This window comes from Protopterus annectens, chromosome 2.part0 (assembly GCF_019279795.1).
Source record: "Protopterus annectens isolate FY-2018-M chromosome 2.part0, PAN1.0, whole genome shotgun sequence".
NCBI lineage: Eukaryota > Metazoa > Chordata > Ceratodontiformes > Protopteridae > Protopterus > Protopterus annectens.
The window spans coordinates 1,435,376,830-1,435,396,575 of NC_056728.1; the positions used below are offsets into that span (position 1 = coordinate 1,435,376,830).

General features: G+C 39.2%; 1 protein-coding gene across 1 annotated transcript in view; it reads right to left on the reverse strand.

The window, feature by feature from the left end:
- The window catches only part of LOC122793530 (bifunctional heparan sulfate N-deacetylase/N-sulfotransferase 3-like), a 1,344,847-nt gene that overhangs the window by 309,805 nt on the left and 1,015,296 nt on the right, over positions 1-19,746 (reverse strand). Inside the window, exon 11 of the mRNA XM_044061660.1 lies at positions 9,834-10,016. Coding sequence (XP_043917595.1) covers positions 9,834-10,016 — 183 coding nt within the window. The remainder of the gene's footprint in view (positions 1-9,833; positions 10,017-19,746) is intronic.

Here is a 19,746-nt window from a genome sequence, read left to right on the forward strand (position 1 = left end):
AAGTAGATAAAAATCAGGCAGCAACTGAATCTGACAAAAACGATAAGAAAGAATATGAGGGGAAGGATCAGATGAGAAGGCAAGAAATGTGGAAAAAGCATAAATATAGTTGTAAGTATAGAAAACTTCTGGAAGAACCTCATGTTGATCAGGAACGAACACAGGAATGGTTAAGGAAAGGTGAATTCAAACCAAGTGACGCAAGATTAATAATGGTGGCCCAAGATAGTGGGCTACGTACAAGTTGGTTTATAAAGTCCATTGAACATGTGGGAGAAATAGACAAATGTAGGTTTTGTAAAACTGAATTGGAAACATTTGTACACCTCATTGCTAGTTGCGACATATTAATGGCAGAAGGACTGTATACTGAAAGGCATAATAATGTGGCGAGACTGTTGCACTGAGGATTGTGCAAACATTATAATACTGAAATAGCTGAAAAGCACTGGAAACATTAGCCACAAAGCATCATAGAAAATGAAGAAGTCTATATCACATGGGATCATCCATTACCAACAGTTCAAAAGACAGATGCTAGAAAACTGAATACCGTGGTTCAAGAAAAGAAGACAAAAGTAGCATTGATCATTGAAATCGCTACACCCAGTGACTGCAGTGTCTTGCGTACAGAGAGACATAAAGTCATAAAATGTCAGGATCTGCAGGCAGAAATGAGAGCAATGTGGAAGAAAGATACCTAGAGAGTTCCAATAGTAATAAGAGCAACGGGTCTTATAAAAAATAATTTACAATCGTATTTAGACATGTTACCAATACATGTAACTCCATATTAATTGCAGGAGTCATGACTAGGCACATTGTGGGTGCTGTGCAGAGCACTTCTGGCTGACATCAAATATTGAAACAATACTAATTTCATGAACTTTAATCGTACTTTGTCTTAGGAATGGGGTCCATTCCTATCATGTTATTAGAAATCTAAAAGATTTGGCGAAATTAAAAAAGCATAATCATTCTAATCTTTATTGACTTCATCTTCATACTTATGTTCCTCGCAGTTTCATCACATTTATAATCTTCATCATCCCAACTGTATCTTCATCTCTATTCTTAGCTTCATGATCATCAATTCATCTTCATCATTTTGATCAGCTTTATCTTCATGTCATCTTCATTACATCACCATCTTCATTGTCATATTCATTCTGTCTTCATCTTCACACTTACACAGACTGCTCCAAAAGTTTTAATTCCATCAGTAACCCATTTGCTATATAACACACCCAAACACACTCTGCTATGGAGCTGTCATTAAGGAGATTAACTACCTAGTTGTCTTCCTTAAGCTGATCATCCCATGGTAGACAACTACTAATTTCAGTGCTACATCAATGTTATTAAACTGAATGCCAATCACTATGCACTTTACTAAGAATCTTATTCTGTGCCACTCTACCTTTACTTCAATATAACTTTGTTTATATATTTGTTGATTTAGTGGCTCATTGCATTGCATTCTTTTTCACTTTACATGGTAAAACCTACTACAGACTACATAAAATGGGCTGAAACATTGCAGACTATTTTCTCGTACTTGCCTCATCAAAAGCTGGGACCAGGTGACACACAAAAATGAAGGAGTTTTACAGCTGCTCAGCATAAACTAAATACAAACACAAAACTAGGGATTGCAGTATGTGTATATCAATATGGATGTTGTGCCACCATACATGCTTTTGGACTCAGCTGATTAAAGCAGGAAAGCTTTCATTGCTGTGTAGTTTGACTGATAACCGGATCAAGAATTTCAGTATATGACCACAGCATGTTGTTTTAGGTAAATGAATGATGCAGCAAGAAGGAACCAGGCAGAAAAAGGACACTTTTAGCCACGAGGAAAATGTCATCCTCATGGCAACACTTAGGATGGATGTCAGATGCCTTTTTGGAACAGGAAGACCAAAACAAGCTGAGAGGACAATGACCTGGAACCAAGTAGTTATGGATATTAATACTGTTGGTGGAAGGAACTGCAGATTAACACAGTACAGGAAGAGGGCCAGCAATATGGTTGGACATAGCAGAGCAAAGGCAAGGCAGAACTCAATTGCCTGTAGCACTATTGGGAGGGATCTGAAACACTTACTCCTTTTAACAGTTGACGAGGAATACCTCCTGTCTGTTTTAGAGTGATTATGAAGCAGACAATGATGGCAATGAGGTGGTGTGGACAATGGCCATTACCCACACCTGCAGCATCAACAGACATCTGCTCAGGAAGGTTAGTTTAACAACAGTAAGATATTTACACAGATATGCAAATGCTGAAATGGAATGATTATATGTAACACATGACAATTACTACTGATAGGTGAACCCTCCCCTTCTGCACATAATGACATTGAACAGAGTGCGCAGGGTAAGCATCCATCACACCTCCTTACACAGCATACAGTAGTGTGTGCCTGTAGCTGAGTAGTGATGTATTCAATTAATTCTTTACAGGGTCAGCAGTAGAAGTGAGCAGTTCCACTGCACCACTACATTTAGAGGATATCAGTAGCAGAATGACTGATGGTGATGATGACGACATAGTTATATTATGACTATGAGACAGACTGAGGAAAGTGGCATGTAGTCCCCAGGTGTAATGACAGGATCTCACACTCCACAGCCAGGGGTGTAGCAAGTAAATTCCATTTTGTACTCGCAAGCTCTTATTGCTACCTCCCCCTTGTAAATCTATCACTTAAAAATGGACACCTCTCAAAATGCTGTTCCCCCCAAACACTTAATAAATGTAAATTATGTTTTCAGCTGTTTCCCATAAAACTATTAAAAATATAGTTTTTAGATGATCAGTTATGTACCTGCCATTAAATACATTTGTTTAAACTGCTGTAGACCTAATATGTGCTGAACAAGGAGAGGGTCACAGTAAGCTGCCTATTGGGTGCTAGAATCCGCCACATAACACAAGCACTCGGGTCACTCCATGGCAAGTACAAATATGACACAGTCATTGTCCATGCTGGTGTGAACAACCTGAGACGTACCTCCCTGGACTACATGAAAAGAGACATAGAGGAGCTCTCTGATTATGTAGCCCAGGCAGGTATGACCCTAACCCTGAGCAGTATCCTTCCTTCACCAAGAATGATGCCACAATATAGAGACAAGATGATCAGCTTTAACAATTGGCTTAATGTCTGGTGTCATTCAAAGGGGATCCAGTGTCTGTCTGCCTGGTATGACATGCTTGACAAGCCACGCTGCTTCGCAAGGGACAGCTTGCACCTGTCACCCCTGGGATTCTGGATATTGGCTAAGGCTCTTGCCACCCCCATAGTGCCTTTTTTAGGCAAGGCTCAAATTCTAAACCTACCACCCTAGAAAACAAAAATGGGAAGAAACTGAGGGTAATGCTGCTCAATGCCAGAAGTCTAAATCTCAAAATGCACGCACTCGAGGCCCTTCTCAGTATGGAGAACATCGATGTCTGTGCTGTAACTGAAACCTGGTTCAAGGCTCCTGAGAGCACCCTGGCACTATTAGGTTTTACCTCATATCATGCGTTCCGGCCCCAAAACCCGGACCACACCACAAAAGGAGGGGTTGTATCCATATTCATAAAGGATACCCACACCTCCAGGTTGGTGGTAACGCACGAAGCTTCGGAAACCATCCAGGTGCAACTAACCATAGGCAAAACTGCTCTACAAATTGTAGCATGCTACAGGCCACCCTCTCAAACTCAGGAACCCCACACAGCCTTCCTGAAGACACTGGAGGGTATAAATGTATCTCCAAACACCATCATATTGGGTGACTTCAACTACCCGAATATAGAGTAGGAACATTACTCAAGCCCTAACTTTCTAGCCCAACAGTTCCTGGAGTTCATAAATTCAAATGCCATGGAACAGCTAGTCACTGTTCCCACGAGAGGAGAAAATATACTAGATCTCATTATCACAAACATGGGGACAAAATGCTCCACACCGGAAGTATATCCCTCATTGGTGAGATCTGATCATAAACTAATCTCACTGGAAATCCACATCCCGCCCCCACCCCAAACAAAAAAGACCACAGTGAAGAACTTCTCTAAAGCAAACTTCACACTACTCAAGACTGGTGTGGTATCCTTCAAGGCCCCTGAGACAGTGGAAACCACAACCCAAGCTGCGGAAGCCCTTACAAATGCTTTCTATGAACACCTCCAGGACTGCATGGATCAGGCAATCCCAAATAAAACCAAGACTCTTTCCACAAAGGGCAAACGTCCAGTCTGGTGGACCCCAGCCATTAACAAACTTTACAATAAGAGGAGAAAGCTATTACATGATAGAACAAAATCCATAAAAGGGAAGTCACCCCTGATCATTATTAGTAAAAAAAGTACGAGCACTCATAAAATCAACTAAGGCCAATTTTGAGAGAAAAATTGCCATGGATTCAAAGGACAATCATAAGGCCTTTTTCAGCTATGTTAGGAACCTGGGTGGAAACTCCCAGATATGCTCAGAATTAGTCCAAAATGATACAAAAATCACTGAACCCACAGACGTTGCCAACATACTGGCAGACAGGTTCAGTGCAAACTTCACCCCCCCCCCCTAAAGGAGAGATAACTATCCCAGCGGAGTGTAGCCTCCCAGACATCTCAAATGCGCAGGTGAAAGCTGCTCTCTCTAAAGCTAAAAACACAGCATCAATGGGACCGGATGGTGTCCCCGGCTGTGTGCTACACGAGCTAAATGAGGAATTAAACCCGCACATAAGGCAGCTGTTTAATCTCAGCCTTACCACAGGATACGTGCCCAAGGAGTGGCGTACGGCAACTGTGGTCCCACTCCACAAAGGCAGTGCCTCTACGGACCCTGGTAATTACCGCCCCATAAGCTTAACAAGTCTAGTCTGCAAAGCTATGGAGAGGATCATAATGGAGCTCATAAACAAAGATATAGGGGACTTGCTGACATTGGACCCGACCCAGTTTAACCGTCAAGGGAAGATCATGCCTTTTGAACTTGGTCGACTTCTTGAAACAGTCACCAAGGCCATTGATGAGGGAAAGGCAGTCCATACAGCCTACCTTGACCTTGCAAAGGCTTTCGACACAATACCCCACTCGGGTGTTGTAGAAAAACTTACCAGCTTAAATGTAAACCCATATGTCACAAGATGGGTTGCAAACTGGCTTAAGGACAGAACCCACATGGTTAGAGTTGCTGGCGCTATGTCAGACTCCAAGCCGGTCACAAGTGGTGTCCCACAGGGCTCGGTCCTTGGCCCCTTTTGTTCGGCATCTACTTCTCAGAAGTACAGGCCAACATGGGAGGACTTTGGCTGACAAAGTTTGCAGACGACTGCAAACTGGGCCATAGTGGAAAGTGCATCGGACACGGATATCCTTCAGAAGGGACTCACGGAAACAGATAGCTGGTGCCAGAGCCATGGCCTGAAGTTAAACGCCAAAAATGTATAGTCATACCCTTCGGGAAAAACAAGGTAACCCCAAGCTACCATATAGGTGGCAATCCACTAAGCACAGAAGAGGTTATCAGGGACCTGGGGACCCAGGTTGACAGTGGCCTTTCTTTTGACACTCACGTTGCTAAAGTGGTTAGAAAGACCTTCTACATTGCCCACCTGATCATGAAGGGATTCACATCCAGATCTAGTGAGGTCATTGTTCCCCTGTACTTTTCACTTATCAGACCAATGATCGAGTACAATGCCCCATTCGGGATGTATCTCGCCCGACATCTGCAGCAATTGGAGAGACCCCAAAAGTTTCTCACCAAAAGGATAAAGGGACTCCAAAATCTGTCATATGCTGCCAGATTGAAGAAACTCCAGCTCTATTCAGTCGCATACCGTCTGCTCAGAGGTGACATGTGCCTGACATACAAGGCCATGTCCAACCCGGAATTAATGGACATGCTCCACCTCAAAAAATCCAAATCCACCAAAACCACTAGAGCAAGCAACTTAAACCTTAGCACGGATATAAATAGGACGTGCTGGAGGGATAGATTTATCACTCAGAGACTCCCTATGCTGTGGAATAGAGTCCCGGTCCATGTGAGGCAGAGCACCTCGCTGGCTCTGTTCAAGAGAAATCTTGACCTGTGGATGGGAGATCGTAGGTTTACCCCGGGAATCATCTGTGTGTCACTGCTGGACAGAGGCACAACAAACTAATGGGTACAGTATTTTTTCATATAAGGGGTGGCGTAAGCCACAAAAATTTGGGCTAGGCTTATAAATGCCTTGGGGCAGATAGCCTAGTATAAACCTATGAACCTATGAACCTATGAAAAAAGCCATGTTGATATGATGCTCAGAAACAAATGTACTCAATTGAGTACAAAGAGTATGCCTGGCTACATCCTTGCCCACAACATGTTAGTAACTCTACAGGAAGTGACAGTATATCCCAAAGTCAAGTTCATGCTGATATTACACTACAGATTATACAGGGAGAAAAATTGTGCACATCTGCACTATCTCCAAACACACATAAATACCTTCAAGATGGGGGCAAAAAATTCAGAATTAAGAGTGTCCTCAGTATCATCTTTAAAAGGGGTGCACGATACAGGCATATATCACAGCTACCCTAGGAAAGACATAAAGAGTTGGCTACTTAGCCACAAACGTGCTGTGACATTGTTAAGGCTGAGTGCACTGTCATGGACAGTTAGATAGAAATGGTCAATATTCAGGGGTGTACATAAGGATGTCCAGCCCTACATGGAAATGGCAGAGAGTAGAGATAACAATGTGGTAACATCAGCCCATAGTATGGTGGTATAGCAGGCAGCCATGTCTGCCTTCATTTATACACTGGTGAGAACTTGCACGACTCAAATAGGAATCGGTTTTGGAATGGGAAGAAAATGGGGTAATATCCGGACTCATGGTTTTATATCACATCACAGTACTAGTGCTTCTCAAGATGGTAGTGGAAATAGTAGGGAGGAAAAAAGACAAAAGAATTCATGCAGACCATGTCAGTGTTTATCTGCAAATAGCAGAACCTCTCAGTGGAGGTCCCACAGCACTGTGAAGTCAGTATCTGTAGGATCACCTGCACCAAATAGGTTATGACATCACGGCAAGAGACCATCCAGGTCACGATAGCTCTCCTCAAGATCATATCTCCCTTCACCTAGCATATCTTTAGGAGAAGTGTGCACATTTGATATTGACCTACTGTGACTCAGGCAGCACATTACAGATACTTACAATCTGACTTTTACACAGAGATGCCAATATTTAATTTGAAATGCAATGAGTTATTAAGAAAAATAAATAAATAAATATTGCAGAATGCTTTATATTTGTAAGCATTTCATTTCGGTAGTGGTACTGCTTACAATTAAAGGAAATATCTTGAAAGAAAGCTGTATGTCATAATATTCATATTGCAATGATTTATGCCATTAATAGCCTGTGCATTATCAAGTCTTTTAATTCATTAATGTTACAGCTAATAATTACCCAGAACATAAAACAAATATTTTACACTATTAAGAAAAACACAACTTAAAAAATAAAAAAGATTATGTGAGTATCCTACCATGTCAATTAGCACTGTTTTCACTCCACCCTCACCACTGCATAAATAATGATTTATGTCTCTGAAGACACAACATGTGTGTGAGAAAATGAAATAATCTGATGTGTGGTACCTTGAGAGAGAACAGTAAATCCTTTACAATATCTAATAATAAAAACTTTGGAAACATTGCCTAACAAAAACAGCATGTGATATATTTTCCATTCACATGCAAGGTTTGAACGCATGTAAAATGCAAGGCAGTTTTAAAGCAGTCAAATACTGAAATAACACTTTTTACCATTTCATGAGATTCAGAATATGTATACTTGAGTAAAGTCCTTAAGTAAAATTTAATGTGCGAAACAGTTAAAAATGTAAGTATTCCTCACATGATGCCTTATGACATCACTGAACTGCTGCCAGTGAGCACTAAGGCATGACTTTTATAAACAATAAAATGAGTTCATATTCTGAAATAAAAAGTTATTTAAAGATAAGAGCGAACATCTAATGAACATTGACAGTAGACCATGCCCCACACAGCATAACCCACACATATCACTGTAAGCATCAGTTGCAATTGTGTTTTCTGCAAAAAAAGAAACATTAAGCTGAATTTTATGGTCCGTAGTTTTGAAATAGACACCATCTCTTTACCTCCTTAGCCATATACAGTGCATGAGCCTGATGCATGGGGTCCCTTTCTACTGCTGCCAGCTGGTCATTGTTAGCAACAGTAGGACTGGAACTGGGAGCTGTTATGACAGCTTGGTTCACTTCACCACTAGACCAATGCATGATCATGTTGTGCAGAGTGCAACATGAGGTAAGCATGCAGTAGTTCTGTCATATTGAAGGACACCCCAGTACTCATCCAGGCATCTAAATCTGCTTTTCAATGTGCAAATACTCACTAAATAATGATACAGGTCTGTAACAGGGCTGTATTAAACTTATCTTCCTCAGTTCCTCTGGGATTTCTCACTGGTGTCATGAGCAATGGCTCCAGTAGATATCCAGCATCATGTGGGGAGAAAGGAAAATAGAGAGGGACAGAAAGAGAAGTGGGAGGGGAGGCAACAAAACAAATAAATGAAGAAATATATTTAACCATGGATAACTACTTAAATGACAAAAAAATATATTTTTCTAAACAAAATGAACACAGGACATTCTACCATGCAGGAAGAAGAAGCAGAGTGAACAAGTCTGCAAGATACGGGAATTGTGGGCACTGCTAGGATGCTGGACAGAGACGTTGGTGATGTAGCCCACACATCACACGCTACCTAACAGGTGATGGAATGGTAACCCTTCCTACTATGGTGCCACTCACCCATGGACCAGATGGGGCCATAATTGCAATATGGGAGCAGTCTTTCACACCAAGCATCTCAGGGAAATGTGCCACCCCATAAAAGGCATGCTTAGTCCTGGCTCAGTCTTGAGAAGACACTAGGAAATAGAGGTATGGATCCACACATGTTGAAAAGTACATCCAGGAACTGCCGAAGTATCCTTGAGGCAGACGCCTGTGAAATACTAAGTGTGTCTGCTGTCTGTGTCTGGATGGTCTCCATGGCAAGTATAGTGAAAGCTGTAGCTACCTTAGTATCTATGGGGGAAGGAAGGCCACTCATCACCCAAGTACTGCCGTGGGGACAATGCTCACTAAGACAATGGTTTTGACTTGGGTAAGATAAGTAACTGGCACCACGAAATATCAATGGTAGCAACAAGGGAAAGTATCATTGTGGATTGCAGAGTAGATAGACGAAGTGTGATTCTATGTTTTATAATGAATCTGTGGACAGTGTGGAAACACAGCCGATTATGATTATGAATTGCAGAAAGATGGGAGAAGGACTTATTAACATACAAGAATTTATATAATTTTCCCTAGCATCTCATTATTTGCTTATTTGCTTAAGCTCATTTGTGGCCATTGCACATTAGCATAAATGGTCTTGAACTGTGCCTTTCATGAGTAAATGTGTAAACTGTGCAAATGTACTTTATGCATTTGCGTATCAACTGTGTTTGCCACCTAAAAAGTTTCTATAGATGAGAAAGACCACAATAAAGAGCATATTCATTGCCAGTCTCAGTGGGACTGCCACATACATGCACACACTCTTACAAACATACATGCATGACTAGCAAAACCCCTGTACAATGAGATCATTTATAAACATATCTTAGTCATATGGTATAGTGTTACTTGCCACCATTTGTTTTTATGGCATATGCATATCCCTAATGATGAGTAGCAAAATGGTGTACAATTTGTTCCTACCTGCCAAAGGGGATCCATCTGCTCAGGGAAGAGCTCAAAATACTTGCGTGCCAACTGCACTGGGGGTAGCGACTGCAGCTTCAGGTTGGTTCGGCTGCCCACAAAGTTGACAAGGTTGACAAAGGTGTGAAGCCCAAGACGATCATTGCCATAATTTGATAAATGAGTCATGAAGATGCTGATCTGTAAGAAAAAGTGGTTTTGTTAACACAATTTGTACAATACATTTCACTAGGAAGCAGAAAAGTTAAGTATATGTTAGACATAGAGCTTTGATAATATATAAACACATGCACAAACGCGCACACACACACACACACACACACACACACACACACACATATATATATATATATATATATATATATATATATATATATATATATATATAGATATATATATATATATATATATATATACATATACACACACACAGAATAGCCCTCTGTTCAGGCATTGCTAATATCACAGAAGTGAAGAAAAATATTAAATATCATTTGAGACACAAATCCAGTACTTCCTGTCAAGCTGCAGGTTTTCTAGCTGAATGGAAAAAGGTATTAAGGGAAAACTCAATACCATCTATACACAGGTTCTTGATTGTCCAGGAGAAATGATTCCAGCATTGTGTACTGGTGGTCTTTCATTCACTGCCCAGAAAATAATTAATATTTTCTTTTCATGTCTATGATTTCATGAAAATGCTTACTAATGCAAAGCTTGTTATTCTAGAGACTATATAAGTATATAAAAGGAGTATTTAAAATCTGTTCCTGATTTTGTGTCTTTATTCCTGATTCTTGAGTTAAGAAGCTGAGAGGGCATGAGAGATTTGCAGTGGGTTTCACTGTAGGGTTTTGACAGAAGCAAGATGAGATAAGTATTTTGAGCCACTATTTATGAAATTATTCATTTGATTGATCTCAAGCAGATATATGAGGTGTACAGTCATGCAAGTGGCTGTAATTGATGGATGTGAATGTGTGTACATGTTTTGTGTGTGTGTGTCTGTACGCTCATATGAAGAGCTTATTGTTTTCAAATATCCCTTATTCTTTTCCTATCATTTATAGCATGTCCCTCATAAAATGTGTGTCTTTCTGCAAGACTGTTGAGAATTCTAGTCACTAAATAATGACAGGCATGTAAGGTTTAGACTTTATGCTTTTCAGAAAATGCTTACTAACACAAACCTGCTATTTTAGCAGCTTTCTAAGTAAATAAGACCAATTTTTAAACTGTTTTCCTGATTTTGCTTGCTGTCTCTGATTTTTAAATTAAGACACTATCAGGGCATGGCGGGTGTATTGAGGTACACTGTATGGTTCTCACAGCATCAAGCTAAAATTCACTTCTAAGTCATTACTTATGTATTTCTTGGTTCATTTGATCACAATTAAACATCTGATATGTACATAGTTATACAAAGGGATGAAATTGACAGTCACATCTGTGTTTGTGTTATATGTATATGTGTGTAAATGGCTGCTTCTTGTATTTCATAGTTGCTATGGTGTAAAGGAAGGAAGGAATTGATTGTAGTAAACTGATGGATCATCATATGACTTATATTCTTTGGCCATGGTCCTTGGTTTACTTGTTCTGTTGACTGTTGACAGTATGTTTATCTGGCTGTGGATAAACAGGGCAGCATAAAGTCTACAAGTTTAATGTTAATGTTTTAAACATTAGCTCTCACAGGTCTCATATAAAAGTACTCCTAATGTCAATAAGGTTGTCAGTAGTACACTGCTGCACCCATCACGCACAACTAAGCAGACATATAGATCCACATATGCTGAGGCACTTACTTGTTACCTTCCTAAACCACAAGGACCTCCTAGATGAAGTATGTATAACAAATATCCACAGCATCCTCAAATGCACTTTTTCAACAACACACACATCAGAACATAGAGCTACATCTCATGGAGCCTCTAACTCCAAGCCCATAAGACAAGTCACCACACAATCCAACATTCTAGCCAGGCTGAGTAAGGAGAAAGTTACTGTCATTTGCTTATTAGGGGCTAGAATCTGCCACATTACAATTGCACTCAGGTCATTGGACCACAATTACCAATATGACTCAGTCATAGTTCATGTGGGAGTAAATGATGTGAGACGTACCTCTCTAGACTATATGAAGAAAGACATCATGGAGCTCTCGGAATATGTGTCTCTGGCTGGTATGAGCCTAGTACTGAGCAGCATTTTACCTCCTCTAAGGATGATGCCACAATATGAACAAACGATGATTGACTTTAACAAATGGCCTAGTTTCTGGTGTCATTCTAAGGGGGTGCAATATTTGTTAGCATGAAAGGAGATGGTCAACAGACCACGCTGCTTTGCCAGGGATGGTCTGTATCTCTCCCCTCTAGGCTTTTGAATATCAGATAAAACATTGTCTTCCCCCATAGTGCCTTTTTTAGGCAATGTCAAACTGAAAGTACTTCTGACATAGCAAATCAAAACCAAAAAAATCTAAAGGTATTACTGCTCAATGCTAGGAGTCTAAACAAAAAACTAAACTCCCTAGAAGTTTTCTTTACCCTAGAGAATGCTGAAGTCAGTGCGGACAAAGAGACATGGTTTAAAGCCATGGAGAGCAAACCAACAGTGCAAGGTTATAATGCCTTCCACACATTTAGGCCAGCTACTTCACAGGCAGGGACTAAAGGTGGAGGTGTCTCTGTTTACATCAAAAATAAATGTACTTCAAAGCTGATAGGACAATTCACTTGAGCTGCTCCATGTTCAAATCACCATAGGTAAAATCCAATACCACTTCCTTGCAAGCTATAGGTCCCCTTCTATGACTCAGGAAACCCATACCGTGTATTTAAACATTTTAGAAACACTAACCATCCAACCCAGTACTATTAACTGGGAATCCTATATGACACCAAATGTACATGCGCAGAGATTCCTGGATTTTGTAAACACAAACTCCCTGGACCAGATAATCAATACACTAACCAGGGGTGCAACTATACTGGATCTGGTCCTCATTAGTATGGGAGAGTCATGCACACCCCATGTAATGCCTTCCCTGATAAGGTCAGATCACAAAATGGTCTCTTTTGAAGTAAAAATATAACCTGGTTCCCCAGCTAAACCTGGATTATTCAGCAACTATTCTAAGGCCAATCTCCTGCTATTAAGTGAGAACCTGGAAAAATGTCAAGCCCCCATAAACCCTGAGAACACTTCTGCCTATGCAGAACTGTTCACAGAAACCCTGTACAAGCATGTTAACACCTGCATAGAGGCAGCTGTACCCACCAGGAAGAAGTACAGAACTATCTAAAAAAACAAGCCACCCTAGTGGAATCACAAAATCAATCAGCTGTATAACAGGAGGAAGAAAACCATGGCAAAAATTAGGGGGTGCAGCACCCAGCAGGATAAAAACACTCTCAGCAAACTTAACAAACAACTCAGTGGACAAATAAAGTATACCAAACACAAATTTGATGTATGTTTGCCCTCCCAGGCCAAGGACAACCACAGACCATTATTTAGCTATGTCCGCAACTTCAAAGGCAATACATGATTGTGTGCAGAGCTCATTGTAAATGCAGCCACCTATACTGAGACAGAAGATATAACAAACCACCTGGCAGATAAATTCAGCTCCAACTTTACACCTCTCTCTTCCTAGACATTCCCTGAGGAAATATCATCAAATATAACTCCCCCCACTATCACTAGGGAACAGGTCCTTAACGCTCGCTCTAAGACCAAGTGCACTGCATCAATGGGCCCAGACAATATCCTAGGATGCCTTCTAAATAGCATGAAGCATGACCTGTCAGGGCCTCTGGAATTACTATTTAACTGTTGCTTCCAAACAGGCTTCATGCCTCATGAATGGAGAAAGGCAACAGTCATTCCTCTGCACAAAGGTGGGCCATCTACAGACCCTGGAAACTACAGACCCATAAGTCTCACTAGTCTTATATGTAAAGCCATGGAAAGAATTATCATGGAGATGATCACTAGAGATATAGTAAACCTCCATACACTGGACCCAACCCAGTTTGGTTTTGTCAAGGGCAGATCATGCCTACTCACCCTGGTGGACTTCTTTGAGAATGTCACCAAAGCAATGGATGACGGCAAAATCGTTCACACTGGCTACCTTGACCTGGCCAAGGAATTTGACACAATACTCCACTCAGGCATTGTTTACAAACTCAAGAGATTAGGCACAAACTCGTATGGCTCACAGGCAGGACCCAGGAAGTTAGAATTGGGGAGTCCACCTCTACAAAGAGGCCATTCACAGATGGAGTCCCTCAGGGATCAGTCCTTGGATTACTCCGTTTTGGCATTTATTTCTCAAAAGTCAGTGGTCTCTGCCTGACTAAATTTGCAGATGATTGCAAATTAGAAGCTGTCATTGAATCTCACACTGACTCAAATGTTCTCCAGGAGCGGCTGACACAGGCAAACAACTGGTGTCAGAGCAATGGACTAAAACTAAATGCCAAGGAATGCATAATAGTTTCCTTTGGTAAGTCATCCATCCTGGGTAACTATCATATTGCTAACACACCCCTTAGAGTTGACCCAGTTGTCAGGGACTTAGGGACACACATAGATAGTAATCTAGCCTTTGATCATCATGTGTCTACAGTGGTGAGGAAATCATTATATGTTGCACAACTTATAAACAATGGTATGGCATCTAAATCCAAGGAAGTCATTGTTCCACTGTATTTGGCATTCATCACACCTGTCATTGAGTACAATGCCCCCTTTGGTATGTACCTAACCAGGCATATCCAACAACTGGAACGTCCACAGAGGTTCCTCACTACACACCACCTCAAGGCCCTATCCCTGTATTCTGTCTCCTCTAGGCTTTTGAGGGGAGATCTATGCCTGGCATACAGGGCATTGTTAGACCCTGCTCTAATGGACCTCCTGCATATCCAGAAAACAAACGGCACCAGATTTACCCATTCTAAAGACTTAAACCTTACCTGTGATATAAATAGGACCTCCTGGAGAGATAGGCATGTATCCCAGAGACTACTCCATCTATGGAACAGGCTCCCCATCCATGTGAAGCAGAGTTAATCCCTGGTTTAGTACCTATGTCTCTAATGGACACCGGTTATCTGTAAATGGTTCACCTCCAAGGCCCATGCTTACACTTATCAAGAGTATCAGAACTTGTCAGAGATTTGGGATGTATGGCTAGGCTTAAAAAGGCCCTTGTGGTCATTAGCCTAGTAAACAGCCATAAAGCTATGAACATGAATACATTTTTAATTTAGCTTGTTTTTATGCAGGTACACGGGTGTATTGTGTACTGTGTTTGGGCTACAACAGAATGTCTGGCACTTAGTGTACTAGAAAAGGGCTAAAAACTATTAATGAGCATATTCCTGAAATGAAGGCTTTGATTCATTTAGCCTTTCTTTTCTTTCTTGTGTGACTCAAGTAACTTCTCCCGGCAGAAGTCCTGGGCTGTTCCTGAAGAGGGACACTTGCACCCAGTGGGCTGTCAAAGGCTGTTATCAAATACATTACACTTTTATATTTTTAATTCCTGCATTGTACACATAGCCACTAAATAGGTTCCACTATATGTTGTTTGACTAATAATCTCAGCATGTCTCTAGTTTAATGGATTGCTTCACACATTTCCAATAAATGTGTGTCAAGGGACGAGAAATTTACTTTGTTTATACTAAGTCTGCTTTGAATGTGAGGGTGTTTTTTTTATATAGCAATGGCTGTCAGTGTTTCTGCTGTAAAATTTGAAATAAAAGTTTTAAATTAAATCCAAATAAGTACAATTATTGTAAAGGTAAAGAAAAGGTTTGAACAGTCTTATGGGAAGAGATAGACATACAATGGAATATTGCTATAGCTAGGGGGACCTAGTTAATTACTTTACCTTGGGCACCATTTAACCATGACATGGCTCTGCTTTTCCTCTCTCCATCAGAGAGTTCAACATCTCCTCTTCTGAGTCTCTCTCTCTCGCTATATATATGTATATATATATATATATATATATATATATATATATATATATATATATATATATATATATATATATACATATATACATACACACACACACACACACACACACACACACACACACACACACACACACACACACACACACACACACACAGAGGCCCCCCAACTTGTGTGACATCCCTCTGCTTCTCTCTCTCTCTCTTTCTCTCTGTGGCTCTTTCTTTAATAAGAAGGGAATGTGGCATCCTCTACTCAAAGGAGACTTGTGTCCTCTTCCAGCACAACCCATACTTGTTCAGGTATATCACAGCAGTAGAAAGGGGCACTACACAATATGTATATGAACATATGTATATGTATGTGTATATCTGTCTAGATATATATATATATATATATACATATATATATATATATATATATATATATATATATATATATATATATATATATATATATATATATATATATATATATATATATATATATATATACACACACACATATATATATATATATATCTATGTATAAATATATATATATATATATATATATATATATATATATATATATATATGGTTTATATTAGAACACTGAACATTCAAAATTTCAAGTGTTCTAATATCAAACCCTATGAATCGAAAATTTAAAACACTGAACATTCAAAACAATGAATTTTTTCCTAGGGAAATAATTCACTGTTCCAAAACACATACATACAACACAAGCACACCAAACAAACAGCAATCCACACACAAACACCTAAACTCTTACACCTAACCCTACTCTAAACTATACATACACCACTAACTATCTACTTACCTTAACCCAAACCCTAACCCTAAGGTCCGTCAGTATCGCACAGTCACCTCACCTGCGCCCTAACCCTCACTCACCTACCCTGCCCTAATCCTCACATCCACACAATCGCACACTTAACTGACCCGCGCCCTAACCCTAACTCACATAACCCGCCCTAACCCTCATGTCCACACAATCGCACACTTACCTGAACCCGACCCCTAACTTTCCACTGCAGCGCTGAAAATACCGAAGCAACAGAAATGGACAACCGAATTCATTCATTAGGAAAAAATTTGGTTTTCTGTTTCTTCGATATTTTCAGCGTTCGCTGAAAATGGATGGATATTAGAACACTCGAAATTTTGAACGTTTAGTGTTCTAATATAGACCCCCTATATATATATATATATATATATATATATATATATATATATATACACACACACATACATACACACACACACACACACACACACACACACACACACATGTTTATATGTATGGAAGCACTTTTGAAATACTGAAATCTCGAATTTCAGTATCTCAAGAAGAAAGTGCAGAAAGTACAGTTGAGCAAAACTGCACTTGACCGAATTTGAAATGTCGAATCCGAGGTTGTGGTTGAGTGCTACATGGGATTTGCTGTGTTTGTAAGGTGCGGTGTGCTGTGGGTATAGGTTACCTGCAGTTGTGTGGATATATCTGGAGATTCAGGTAAGTGTTGTTTTTTTAAAGGTTTTGGGTCGGTATTTGAGTGTATGTGAGTGTGTTGGGAAGTTTTTGGTGTAGGTTATGAGTATGAGTGTGTAGTGTTGAGAGTGTTGGTGTTTGTATGTATGTGATGTGTGTTTGTGCAAGGGGAATGTAGAGTGTGTAGTGGTGTGTTTAATGTATTATTCTTGTTAGTGCAACCTCAGAGTTAGTATACATAAGTAGCGGGGGTGTGGGGGGGTGCTTATATGTAGGGTATGTGCGTGTATTTGTGTTGTTATGTTTGTGTGTGTTTTGTTGGTATGTTGTAGTGTAGGTAGGAAGGTGTATGTACATGTGTTTGTGTGGTGGAGGGTGTATTTAAAAGTCACGATTTTGAATTTCGAGTGTTTGGCGTTTCGATATTGTGAATGTTCGGCTTTATAGTCTCGAGATACTGAAATTCGAGATTTCAGTATTTTAAGATTATAAAGTGAATCCGTATATATACATAAATGCATATAGATGTGTGTATATACACACACACATATATCTGTATCTATTATATATATTTACATATATGAGTATATCTATTTATATATATATATATATATATATATATATATATATATGTGTGTGTTTGTATGTGTGTATATATGTATATATATATATATATATATTTATATATATATATATATATATATATATATATACATATATATATATATATATATATATATATATATATATATATATATATATATATATATATATATATATATATATATATATATATATATATATATATATATATATATATATATATATATATATATATATATATATATATATATATATATATATGGGTCTAGGACTATTCACTGAAAGCACATTTCACTGAAACACATTTGTGCACAATTCACTGAAAGCTCAATTCACTGAAAACACAATTCATTGAAACACATTTCACTGAAAGTTATATATGGCCTTTTCCCCACTGTTGTGTAACCCTGGAGTTAGTATATATAGTAAGGGGGGGTGTGGGGGGGCACCGCCCCCAACATTGGGTGATGTGGTTGGCTTAGCCTCCCCCACCTATTTTAAATATTTTGAACTATATACATGGATACTTGCAATTCCAATAAATTACACTTTTCTGAACTTAATATATATCCAAAATATGTGTAGGGCGTTGCCTCCCACACCCCACCTTACTATATATACTAACTCCAGGGTCGCACAACAGTGGGGAAAAGGCCATACATAACTTTCAGTGAAATGTGTTTCAGTGAATTAAGTTTTTAGTGAATTGAGCTTTCAGTGATTTGTGCACAGTCATTTGACTTTCAGTGAAATGTGCTTTCAGTGAATAGTTCTAGACCTATATATATATATATATATATATATATATATATATATATATATATATATATATATAAAATTAATCTGAATAAAATTTAATGTCATTTCTTAAAAACATAATTAAAATAACAGTTTAGTCTAGGATAGATAAAAAAAAAAAAAACTTGCAGACTCACTGGTCTTGTAGTCCAGTCCTTAACTGTAGGCAGATAAGTGCTACTGTGCACTACATTGGATGTAAGAAGTCTGTGGGTTTTTATACATTAGAAAAATAGGTGGTAACCTGTCTGAAGCCTTTCCTTTCGGAGTAGCTGTGACTGGGTGGGGTGTGACCTACCTCTAGGATTAGTCACAGGGTGGGTCTCCACCATGTTCTATAGTTGCAGCAATCATTTATTTCAGTTGTGTAGATATATTGGATCTATCCTTTCTAAGTTTTAACAACAGAAACACCTTTTTCTTTGCCATCTTAATCCTGACAAAAGTAAAAGCACACAATTAAAAAACACATACTTATAAAATCCCACATTTAAAAATAAAAACAAAACTCAAAGAACAAGTGCTAATACTGACAGCTACTGCCCCTTTAGTAGTTCTGCATGCATTTTGTGTGATATGTTGTTCAAGGAGGAAAAAACGTGTGTGGTGGAGTGCATATCTGTTCTGCTGGTCATTTCGTTGATCTTCATCAAATCTGCCTATTTACTACTGAATATATATAGATCAAGTACAACACTAAAATCAGAAGGTTACTGGGGTGATAAGTGCACATACTATCAGGGATTAAGGGAAAAAAATTATGGTAACATCTCCGTGGGAATCAGCTAGTTAAACATTTACAATATGAGACTATAGTAAAGCTAGGTAAACATAAAATTGCCAAGTACTCTGAAAAATAACCAAGTACATTGAAGAATAAATATTAAAGCTGATAAGGTTAAGCCCCAGTAACCTTGTGATTTTAATACTGCTACACGCAACCTGGTCACAACCACTCCCAGAGGGAAGGCTCCAGGCAGGTTGCCACCCACTTTTCTTCTGCATAAAAAAA